Source organism: Schistocerca americana, chromosome 8 (assembly GCF_021461395.2).
Source record: "Schistocerca americana isolate TAMUIC-IGC-003095 chromosome 8, iqSchAmer2.1, whole genome shotgun sequence".
NCBI classification, from domain to species: domain Eukaryota; kingdom Metazoa; phylum Arthropoda; class Insecta; order Orthoptera; family Acrididae; genus Schistocerca; species Schistocerca americana.
In genome coordinates this window covers 386,976,943-386,989,729 of record NC_060126.1, presented here as the reverse complement: position 1 = coordinate 386,989,729, position 12,787 = coordinate 386,976,943, and the positions used below count along the sequence as shown (strand labels likewise).

The 12,787-nt window shown below is 39.0% G+C and overlaps 1 protein-coding gene across 1 annotated transcript in view; it reads right to left on the bottom strand.

Annotated features, from left to right (window-relative positions):
- Positions 1 to 12,090, bottom strand: part of LOC124625766 (cap-specific mRNA (nucleoside-2'-O-)-methyltransferase 1) — a 293,563-nt gene extending 281,473 nt beyond the window's left edge. Inside the window, exons 1-3 of the mRNA XM_047149205.1 lie at positions 11,931 to 12,090; positions 11,590 to 11,847; positions 2,602 to 2,750 (exon numbers count right to left, since the gene is read on the bottom strand). Coding sequence (XP_047005161.1) covers positions 2,602 to 2,750; positions 11,590 to 11,847; positions 11,931 to 11,961 — 438 coding nt within the window. The 5' untranslated portion in view covers positions 11,962 to 12,090. The remainder of the gene's footprint in view (positions 1 to 2,601; positions 2,751 to 11,589; positions 11,848 to 11,930) is intronic.
- Positions 12,091 to 12,787: the final 697 nt, after the last annotated feature.

Genomic DNA, 12,787 nt, shown 5'->3' with positions numbered 1-12,787 from the left:
CATTGCTACAAGAACTTCTTTCAAGCTGGTTTTGTTATGATAAGTGATTGTAAGAAAGCTACTGTATGTGCAATATCAGCTGCCTTTACATTCTGCCCGTTTGGGTAAGCATAGCTTGTAATATGCACCCTGCTCTCCCCCTCCAAAGCTGTCCCAATGCACGGTGTGTCAACATAGGCGGTGTTTCTGCTGAGCAGTATGTACAGAAGGGCACGGGCAGTAGTGTGCATCTATGCAACGTGCTACTGACATAGCTATACATTATAAAACATGCACATTATGCTACAAGTAATGTGGAAGTACAGATTACACACAATGAAGATCGTGTAAGTCTTGTGTACATTACTTTGAATCTCATCAAACAATTATATCCAACTATAAAAACATTCTCACACATATGATAAAGATCAAAAGTTGAAGAGTAAATAGCTTTTTCCAAGAGTATATATTGTTTCCCAATTTGCATAATATTCTTCAAATCAATAAGTATCTTTACTATACACTTTCTAAACCAGACAATGTTCTGCCTCAGGGTCAAGCAACCTTCATACCAAATTTCATCAAAATCAGTTTATCGGATCAGTCACGAAAACATAACAAACGGAGTTACTTTCGTATTTATATCAGCATGGATAAAATTTTCAATTATGATATCTTTCTTCCTCTGATCTGATTTTGATGAAATTAAGCTTATACAGTGCTCCATGCTAAGCTCAAATCCAATGAAAATTCATCTAGCAGTTTTGGAGAAGTGTGTTCCAAGTAAACACAGACAGACATGGCAATCTTACAGATTTATTATTAGTATAGATTTATCTCTATTAAGCCAAGGAACATCTCACGATGATATGGAATTTGTCAAGACAACACAAAGATAATCAACAGGCCAAAATATATAACACAGCATATGTAAAAGCCTTTAAGAGGATGCAACACATAGACTTTGGGGATAGGGTAGGTTGTTGATCATGGCCTCGATTAGGGTACCATTGAAACCATAGGTTTTTCTTTGCCAGCTAACTGAACATGAATAACTGCACTACAGCTAAAAGAGCAATAAAGAAAAAACATTATAATGTTAACTCTTAAGACTTCTTTTGTCAGAAGAAGGAAAATACTGAAATTGGAGGAAACAGTAAGATGAAATAGTATTGGAGGGAACAAAATGCTACTTGGAATCCTGAATTAGGACAGGCACAGAGTCAAAAAAAAATTTGAAGGAAAAGCCATTGATAGCAAAGGTGCAATTTCTATAAAATTAATGTTAGCATATCTATTAGTATCCTCTGATCACTCGGCAATTTGATGCACTTTATTGTCAGCACTACTGTGGAGTTTGAATCTCAGCTGTTAGTGAATTGTCAGCTCTGTATATTCTTCTACAATTTATATTTATCCTCATGCAGGATTTTGAGTGATTTTTCACTCTCCCCAGTACCTGTGCATCCTACAGTTTATGTTATCTATCCATCCCTTTCTCCTAATGAATTTTAAAATTTTGTAAGTTAAAGTTTGAATCAAATTTCTTTAATCTGCAAGTATCAGCTAAACCCCAGACGTTGAATTCCTGTAGCTATTAAGTTAGCATTTTCCTCTTGCCTCAAATTTGGTCAACATTCATTTTCATTTCTGTCTATTGCAGTCACTAAACCATTGAAAAAACAAATTAACATGCACTTTTGGGAGTTAATCTGAGTTGCAAATTCCATTTTTATGCACAATATTTTGAACAACATAGTCATTTGCTGCAAGTGCCATGAGCTGTGTTGTATGTACCCTTGTTGCTTGGGCTCCAACCGGACTGTATGGTCCAGAATGACTAGAGTTAAAGCACTACATAGCTTACAGCACCTGAAGATGATGACTGGACCAATTCAATTGTCAAAATGTTGTTAAAAAAAAAAACAACTTGGCTAAAAATCCGAAATCACACCATTAATCAATCACACTGAGAAAACCAGAGATCTATCAAAATGAATTATTAGTACAGAATCTGAAATAGCTGCCTCTTTTGTATACTGCACACACAAAAAATGAGGAACACAATAGAACCTACATATACAATGTGCATATGCCATCCAATATTTATTTTCACTCATTGGAGATGACATAAGCATCACAAATTTGTCTATTTGAATTGGGAAGTAAATGCTAGTTGAGAAAAAATTAGGATGCACCAAGTCATCAAGTCTTAACATAGCCTTCTTTAGACCCATTTAGCTGGGTAACAGATAAGAAACGGAAATTTATACAACACAATGGACATAATGCACAGGAATACAGAACTGTAACACACCTCTTCCTCACTTATTTACGATAAAGACAGCAAAAACTATTCCCATAACTTATAGGCACTGGGGAATATCAAGACAAACAAGTTTATACAGCACACACAAATTGATCCAATAGAGCTTAAAATCATAATACTGATTATCACTTACTTTTTTGATGATGAGAAACAGTAGATTTTGGAAGCTGTTTGCAGTTACATGGTATTAAATATGCCTACAAAATATATTTACCAAACATCAAGTAGTTAAAAAAAAAGAAAAATCCCCCACCCCTCTCATGCATACATTTCAATGCAAAAATAATACGCACCATCATTTTCTTAATCTTGGTGTCCATGAATGCTGCTGGTTTTGCCTCCTTAACAATTTTTGATGCAACACTTCTGTCTTCACCTCCAAACTGATACTGCAGTCGATCTGCTGTTGGGCTCTGATCTGAATACTCATTATCAGACAGACCTGAAACACTTTTCTTAATACAGTATTGATGCTCACGGGTATCATTAACGCTCACTTTACAACTGCTTAAAATAGACAGTTAATATCACACAAAAAATTAAAACAATGAAATCAATATAAGTGAGTTAAAAAATAAGAAGTAATTCCAGTAATAACAGTCCAGAAACTAAAGCTTGTGGTTTTTTTCCCTTTATGACAATAATGCTCACATAATATAAACTTTTCGACAGAAAATTTCCTCTGTAGGAATTAACAATGAATTTGAATGCATCATTGACATGAGAACTGTGAACTTTGTTCAACCAGATATGTGAGGCAGAATAAAGTAGCACTCAAGTTGATATTATGTTCTTTGACTCCTGGAAAATATTTCCATGCTGTCATCTAGTGAACAAGGTCCAAATGGGTGAATGGAAGAATTCCTGGCACATATAACTCTGTCTGTCATCCCTAATGAGGCAGAAATCATATGTGAATGTTGCTTCAGGTCTACTCCATGAATGCTTTATAGGATTTAAATGGTAGGTATTTTTAGATTGTGAGAGTCCCTCTGTAGTATACAGAGAAGTTGCAATGTCAGAAAACTGTAATGAAACTATGATGACCCGCAGAGGATAACACGCCGTGCAGGTACTGGCAACTGATCAGTTAATATTAACAAATGTAATATATTGTACTTCAATAGATGGAAGCACATATTGTTTCATTGCAGCATAGGTGATCAATCACCAGAAAGGGTGACAATTGTAAGTGGAATAATCATATAAAACTAAAAGTACGAAAGGTGGATACCCATTTGAGATACAGTAGAAAAAGGGTGCAACTTACAGAGCCTTCATTTTCTTGTGATAACTTCTCCTCCTCCTCCTCCTCCTCCTCCTACTACTACTACCACTACTGCATATACTCACTTCTTAGCTGTAGGAGTCTTCTGTGGCACTCAAAGGCACAAAACAGGGACACAATTTTTAAATTGCAGAAAAGGGCTATAAGAATAATAGCTAGAAGTACTGGCTGCACTTATTGTAAAGTACTGTTTGTAAAACTGGGTATCCTTACTGGAGCTAGTGAGTATATTGACCGATCTCTTGTGAATATCAGGGTAAATATTATTAAACAATGGAAAATTCAGGATGGGATGACAATATTGTGAAAAGTATCGATTGCTACTCACTATATAGCAGAGATGCTGAGTCCCAGCCACACCAGCTAGACTGCTTCTCCCACCATGCACTGCTGCTCGCAGTGTGACCTCACAGCCAGAGACTGTGATCATGTGCTTGTGAGTTGCATTTGCGTGAGAGTATGCTTATGTTGTCTAATAGCGATGAAGGCCTTTCTGGCCAAAAGCTTACTCGTTTGACAGTCCTTTTGTTGTGCCTATCTACAGCTCTGCATCTCCGCTATGCGGTAAGCAGCAATCCATCCTTTTCATAATATTGGAAAATAATATTGCGCATTTAACTAACAGTTCTATACATAATCAGAAACAATAACCAGTCTGAACCCACATTTACCACGGAAAAAAATCTCAAAACACCATTTTCTATCAGGGAATAAAACTGTGTAATAAATTGCAGAAGGAGACGAAAAATATAAGTAAACTACATTTGTTTAAAATGGCAGCTACAGCAACATTCTTCATAAGTAAAGCATACTACACAATTAATGATTATTGAGAGGACTCAGAGGAGTGCTTCATAATTAAACGAGGTAACTAAAACACCTTGTCCCTTTACAATGCTTTTACAAGAAAATCATGTACCATGATATATAGTGCATGACAGTAATGTCCTGTCATTCTCGTGAGTTCAATATCTAGTACATCATGGGGGGATGCTGAATCAGTTTTTCAATTTGGATTGAAGATGGGCATGAAGACATGTAATGGGGCATAGTGATACATTTACAGGTCTGGAGACAGTTTCCAGAACAGACTGCAATTAGCGCAAGGGACACAACAGCATGTCCATGGTTCAGGAGCCACAAGCAGATGTCCTAGGTGTGTGCAGCGATGAAGAGCAAAACTATGTTTATAATATTAAGTACCTGGAGAGAATTTTATATAAACCTAACAACATTATACAATGGGGCCCTACCAAATAATGTAGTGCAGTTGTTGAGATGTTGACCTAATATTCAGGAAGATAGAGTTTTCTCTGTCTGGCAATCCTGAGTCAGGTTCTCCTACAACATTTCATGCAAATGCCATGATGGTTTCATTAGGAAGGTCACAGTCGACCTCTTGTTCTATGTTCACAAAAGCATGCTTATATATTCTGTGTGTATGTATATTTGTTATTGAGTTATTTATTTTCATTGTCTAATAATGACAAATCCTACATTATTGTAAGATGATCCCTGGATGAATAAATAAATAAATTTACTATGTACTGGCACTCAATATGGAACCTTAACCACATAAGATTAATAGATGAGATAAGAAATATTCTGCAAAAGGCTGGGTATTTTGTCATGCTTTCATTTTGTCGGCACGAAGCACCATGATGACACCGAACCCGCATTGGGAAACATTTTCAGTTCAAATTCTGAGAAGCCAAGCAACATATCATTCCTCCAACATGAAATGACGACACTGGAAGCTCAAATTTATACAACAATTCACTGAAAGTGGGGGAGGTACAGGCATTGAAACTGCTGTGGCACAAGTGCAGTGACAAACTCAGGAGATAGTGATGACACCAATGACCTCCGTTTCTGCAGCAGCATCGGCTTTCTGCCCTGGGTGTTTGAGAACCAAAGCAAAGAAGATAGCAAACATTGCGGGCAGCATGGCTTTATCAGTCTTTCTGGTCTCACCATATGGGTGAGTCTTAAGATCTCGTATCTTCGGTTCTTCAAGATATATGCTGCAGTCTTAACTCCAAACAGGGTGATCCTGAGAGCAATTTACACACTGCAAAGCTGATGAAAACATGACTCCTTCATAGGCTGCCTTACCACATTTGCCACAAGTGGCTTCTCCCATACCCCTAAACGTAATATGCACAAAGCACTGGCATTTGAAACAGCGCACTGGGTTGGGTACGTAAGGTCTCAAGCTTAGGCGAAGGAAACCTGTCTTAACATGCTCTGGAAGTTTTGTGCTGCTAAAAACCAGTATGAATGAGTCGGATTTGACAGCATTACTATCCACCCTTTTCATGATATTCTGTCCATCAACTATTCCTTCTTGGCCCACTTAATTTTCTGTTCTTCTTTGGGAATGTCCAGCAGATCCTGTCATGTCACAACACCTTTGCTGCAATTCAACATTGTGTGGAGCTCACTGTCCGTGGCATATTTCCCAAGGCATTTCACTTTCTGCAGGTTCGCTGCCTGGTGGTAATAAGTAGTTTCAACAAACAGTGTCCCACTGCGTAACCGTTTAACTGATTTTAATGTCCCTGTGACGGCCTCTAAACACTTTTGAATGTAAAAAGGGGAGACTTTTTGAAAGGTGCCTTGCTTCTTTTAACTATCAAAAATACATTCTCACCTGCAGTATGCTTTCTGTTACTAAATATCTTAGTGTCCTTAAGAACTTCAGAATCGGGAGGGCTCATCACACGAGGCCTCCCATTCTGCTGGGAGGAGGAGAAGAAGATTTTGAGGGGCCCATCTCAGTCCCACGAGCAGTTAGGTAAATACAAGTCCACCTAGACCGAGCCCCACGTGCTTTGATAAGCCTTTGATATGTGGCACAGACAGATCTTGGTGGAATGTTAACATGTGTGCCCCCCCTTTCAACTGAAGTTGTGGCAGCAGATTAACTGGTAAAATATCCCAACATCTCAATTAGGTTGGGAGATGACAGTCTGGTCAAGTGTTAGTGAAGTCAACAAACGTGAATATGAAATTTTTGTTGTGGTGATATATTGATCTGTACTGTAGACAAAGTCTATGAAAAGATGGCACTTTGGTTGTGATTTGGTGAAGTCAACAGATATGACTACATGAGGCTACCTTTATTTCTTATTATGATATATATTTTATGCACATCTGATTTAAGCAAGTGATTTAGGAAGCTGCCCAACACAGAAGAGTGATACAGCCAGGTTTAGTATTTCCCTAGGGTGGAGGACAGAAATCTAAAGGGAAGTATGAGCAAGTGCAATGGGAAGGGAGAGATAGGTGTCACGAACAGTGGGAGAAGATAAGGAAGGAGAGGGAAATTAGCATTTCACATCTTGCGAATGACACAGTGACTGTAAACAATGAACAAGCACAAACAAGGGAAGGATGAGGATGAAAACTGGCACTGTTCTTTTCAAATAGAGACATCCCCACCTTTGACTATAGTGGTTTAGGGAAATCATAGAATATCTGAAGCTGGATGGCCAGATGAGGATTTGAACTGCTGTCTCCTCGAATGTGAGTCCAGTGTCTTACCACTGTGTCACATAGCTTACTGAGGAAGGAAGGGCGATTTAGATAAGATGTCTCGTCAACACTGAGTTCATTCGATATGGAGTACAAGCTTGGAATGGTTCAAGGACTGGGAAGGAAATCGACTGTGCCCTTTCAAAAGAAACATCCTGGTATTTGCCTGAAGTGATTTAAGAAAATCACAGAAAATCTAAATCAGAATGGTCATATGCAGATTTGAACTGTCCTCCCAAATGAGAGTCCATGTTGTTGAGGATAAAAGACAAAAAGGAACAGGAGAAACCCATTAAAAAAGTGAGATGAAGAAATTCAGACTAGATACACAACCAAACCAAAGAGCATTGATAGAACTGAGCTAGTAAAAAGCGGAAGAAAAACAGTGAAGATGAGAGATACAAGTTGTGAATGGAGGAACTTGACAGAAATTAAACACGTGTTCAACTACATTATTCCTTCGCATCTGGACAAGTGGATAATATTTCTGCCTGCGAATTTGTATAACTAGATTTCTGAAATAAGATAAACAAATACTGTAGACTGCATGAAATCACATGATAAGTTTAATTTTGGTAAATGTGATGACTGTATTTAAAAGGTTTTCAGTAATATGCCTTAAACACATTGGCATTCACGGATTAAACACTGATAATTTACAAACCAGTTACTCCTGTTCTCACACTAATATTACTGATGAGACTTCCAGGGTATTGTTGAAATAATTTGTTACGGCCTGTGTGCCTGAGCGATACAGATAGCCATACTGTAGTTGCAACCAAAACGGAGGGGTATCTGTTTGAGAGGCCAGACAAATATGTGGTTCCTGAAGAGGAGCAGCAGCCTTTTCAGTAGTTGCAGCAGCAACAGTCTGGATGATGGCCTTGTAACATTAACCAAAACAGCCCTGGTCTGCTGACACTACGAACAGCTGAAAGCAAGGAAAACTACAGCTGAGGGCATGCAGCTTTACTGTATGGTTAAATGATGGCATCCACTTGGGTAAAATACTACAGAAGTAAAATAGTCCCCCCACTCGAATCTCTGGGCAGGGACTACTCACGAGGACATCGTTATCAGGAGAAAGAAGACTGGTGCTCTGCGGATCAGAATGTGGAACGTCAGATCCCTTAATTGGCAGGTAGGTCAGAAAATCTAAAAAGGGAAACAGCTACGTTACAGTTAGATATAGTGGGAATTAGTGAAGTTTGGTGGCAAGAGGAACAAGACTTCAGGCCAAGTGAATACAAGGTTATAAATACAAAATCATACAGAGGTATGCAGGAGTAGGCTTAACAAAAAAATAGATACACAGATAAGCCACTACAAACAGCATAGGCCTAGTGAAAGCATTATTGCAGCCAAGATATGACACGAAGCCCACGCCTACCACAGTAGTACAAGTTTATATGCCAACTAGCTCCACAGATGATGGAAGAAATTGAATTAATGTATGATGTGACAAAAGAAATTATTCAGACAGTTAAGGGAGACGAAAATATAATAGTCATGGGGTACTGGAATTTGAAAGTAGGGAAAGGAAGAGAAGGCCAAGCAATAGGTGAATATGGACTGGGGATAAGGAATGAAAGAGGAAGCCGCCAGATAGAATTCTGTGTAGGGAAATACGGAAGCGTCCGATCCCACCCGTCTGCTTTGACCCATGACGTCACGAATATGGCGGAAACAAAAACAAACACACACACTTTCCACAAGAAGCCTAATGACACTAACAGGACAAGCGCGGGAAATGGGGTGTTTTGGGTGGGGGGCAAACTAAATATAAACAAATTTAGACGCCTTGCGTAGCTACAACGTGTAAGTGAAGACAGCCATGCATGAATACCCACCCACCTCCCCAGGGGTCGTAACCCCTGCAACCCAAAGAAGATAAAGATGCTTCAGTAGCTGATTAGTGTTTTTTGTCTTTTTTTTAAAAAAAAAAATCTCACGGGATAGAACGAACAGATCAGAAAGATAAATATAATAAACTAAAACAGAAATTCGAGGAAACATAATTAAAATAACTAATAAGTGTTTTTAAATTAAAAACAAAAAAAAAAAAATCTCACAAGATAGAACGAACAGACCAGAAAAGTAAATAAAATAAGATAAAACGGAACTGGAGACAGCCACACTCAAACCAAACTCCGTGCCGTCATGACGTCACACACGACAACACCCTTACGCCACGGGTCAAAGCCGACGCGTTGGATCGGACGCTTCTGTCGACCCCTGTGTAGAGCATAACTTAATCACAGCTAATGCTTGGTAGAATCATGAAAGAAAGTTGTATATGTGGAAGAGGCCTGGAGACACTGGAAGATTTCAGATAGATTAGGCCTATATAATAGTAAGACGGAGATGTAGGAACCAGGTTTTAAATTGTAAAACATTTCCAGGGGCAGATGTGAACTCTGACTACAATTTATTGGTTATGAACTGTAGATTAAAACTGAAGAAACTGCAAATTTAAGGAGATGGGACTTGGATAAACTGAAAGAACGAGAGGCTGTAGAGTGTTTCAGAGAGAGCATTAGGGAATGACTGACAAATACAGGGGAAAGAAATACAGTAAAAGAAGAATAGGTAGCTTTGAGAGGTGGAATAGTGAAGGCAATGGAGGATCAAGTAGGTAAAAAGATGAGGGCTAATAGAAATCCTTGGGTAACAGAGGAGATATTGCAGTTAACTGATGAAGGGAGAAAATGTACAAATACATCAAGAGGTCCAATGGAAAACCAGTCCTAAGCAAAGAAGGGAAAGCAGAAAGGTGGAAGGAGTATAGGCCTACAGATGTCTATACTAGGGCGATGTACCTGAGGACAATATTATGGAGCTGGAAGAGGACATAGATGGAGATGAAATGGGAGATATGATAATGTAACATTCCATTAGAACTACTAATAGCTGTGGGAGAGCCAGCCATGACAAAAAACTCTTCCATCTGGTGAGCAAGATGTATGAGGCAGGCGAATTAGACTCAGACTCCAAGAAGAATAGTCCTATAATAATTCCAATCCCAAAGAAAGCAGGTGTTGACAGGTGTGAAAATTGCCGACTGTCAGTTTAATAAGTCAAAGTTGCAAAATACTAACATGAATTGTTTACCAATGAATGGAAAAATTGGCAGAAGAAGCCGACCTCGGGGAAGATCAGCCTGGAACACACGTGGCAACACTGACCCTACAACTTATCTTAGACAATAGATTAAGGAAAGGTAAACCCACATTTCTAGCATTTGCAGACTTAGAGAAAGCTTTTGACAACGTTGACTGGAATACTCTCTTTCAAATTCTGAAGCTGGCAGGGAGCGAAAGGCTGTTTCTAACCTGTACAGAACCCAGATGGCAGTTATAAGAGTCAAGGGGCATGAAAGGGAACCAGTTGTTGAGAAGGGAGAAAGACAGGATGGCAAAATATCCCTGATGTTGTTCGATCTGTATATTAAGCAAGCAGTGAAGGGAAAAAAAGAAAAGAAAAATTTGGAGTAGGAATTAAAGTCCATGGACAAGAAATAAAAACTTCAAGGTTTGCCATTGACATTGTAATTCTGTCAGAGACAGCAAAAGACCTGGAAAAGCAGTTGAACAGAAGGGACAGTGTCTTGAAAGGAGGATATAAGATGAACATCAACTAAAGCAAAACGAGGATAATGGAATGTATTCAAATTAAATCAAGTGAAGCTGAGAGAGATAGATTAGGAAATGAGAAACTTAAAGTAATGGATGCGTTTTGCTGTTTGAGGAGCAAAATAACTGGTGATGGTAGAGAGGATATAAAGTGTAGACTGGAAATGGCAAGAAAGCCTTTCTGAAGAAGAGCAATTTGTTAACATCGAGTATTGATTTAAGTGTCAGGAAATTGTTTCTGAAAGTATTTGTATGGAGTGTAGCCATGTATGGGAGTGAAACATGTACAATGAACAGTTTAGTCAAGAAGAGAATACAAGATTTTGAAATGTGGTGCTACAAAGACTGCTGAAGATTAGATGGGTAGATCACATAGCTAATGAGGAGGTACTGAATAGAATTGGGGAGAAGCGGAATGTGTAGCACAACCTAACTAAACAAGGGGATCAATTGGTAGGACACGTTCTGAGGCATCAAGGGATCACTAATTTAGTATTGGAGGGAAGCGTGGAGGGTAAAAATTGTAGATGGAGACCAAGAGATGAATACACTAAGCAGATTCAAAAGGATGAAGGTTGCAGTAGTTACTTGGAGATGAAGTAGTTTGCACGGGATAGAGTAGCATGGAGAGCTCCATCAAACCAGTCTCTGGACTGAAGACCACAATATCAACAAAATTTGGTTTCAAAGTAACGTTACCAACGTTTGCAAATTCAACAATATGTATGGAGGCATAATCTAACATTTTAATTGGCAGGAACGGTCATATGGTTACTAAATGGGGAACTTCACAAGGAATAATAATAATGTGAACTATGCCGTACCTTGAGAAGAAAAACCCAGACCACCACTACTAAGTCTGGGTCTTTTCCTAAATTTCTGTGAGTCTTCATCGGAACTTCGGTGTATGCTATCGTAACCGCCACTATCATCTGACCGACGCCGCTTCAGCGGCGACTCTGAATCGTCTGAGCTTTGAGCGCCTTGAGATTCAACACTGCGTCCCTCAGTACTAACGGTGGAACGGCGTCGTTTCTGGGAATCATTCTGTTCTTCATCTGAGCTGTCGTCGTCACTCGAACCTGCAACAACAGACATACAATGAACAAGAAGAAAAGTTCTATGGCACACTTTTAGATACCACCACGTTTCAAGTATCAAATACCACTCAAAGTAGAGATAGGAAATGCATCCATGTTCTGCACTTTCGTCACGATCAACAGATGTTAAACATAAATTCTTCGTAAATCAGAATCATTCGCACACATTTCACTCCGCACTCCCACACTCAAAACATCTGATACATGGACAACATAAACACTTTGAATCAACGATGATTGTTGTGAGAAAGGACTGTAATCTGTGACTCTCAGTCATGTAAGGTCTCCACATCTTGTAACACTGGCGCCAGTCTATACTAAGAGTCTGTTTTCTCTTAGCCGGTTGTATAGGTAGTAGGTGACAGCTAAGTGTGGGCCAGTTGAACAATTAGGGTTTAAATCAGGGCAGATAATCGAGGAATATGCTAACCACCGTTTAACCTGGAGCGCACGATGTACTACACCATTTTATTCTCCTGTTAGTTGTCCCCGGAATGGAGTTCGCGTCCAGTTAAGATTGCAACAATTTAACAGCACATTTCGTAGTTTTGCGTACATTTCATATTTACTTTACACATCGTCTGCAGAAATAGCGTGTGCATCGTGAGCGATAAGCTTTCCAGACTGCAAAATCATTCGTTTGAGTATATTTTGGAGCTGGTAGACACTGTCTATGAGTTCAAGAGTGTATTAGAAAACAAGAAAAATTCTGCGATCTTATTAATGAAAACATTTAAGTAACTGCAGTTTGCATGGTGTTGTTGGAAACAATGAATGTGTGGTCAAGACATAAGAAAAGTTATTAAACTATTGGATTGGATTGTTTGGGGGAAGAGACAAAACAGTGAGGTCATCTGTCTCATCGGATTAGGGAAGGACGGGGAAGGAAGTCGGCAGTGCCTTTTCACAGGAACCATCCCGG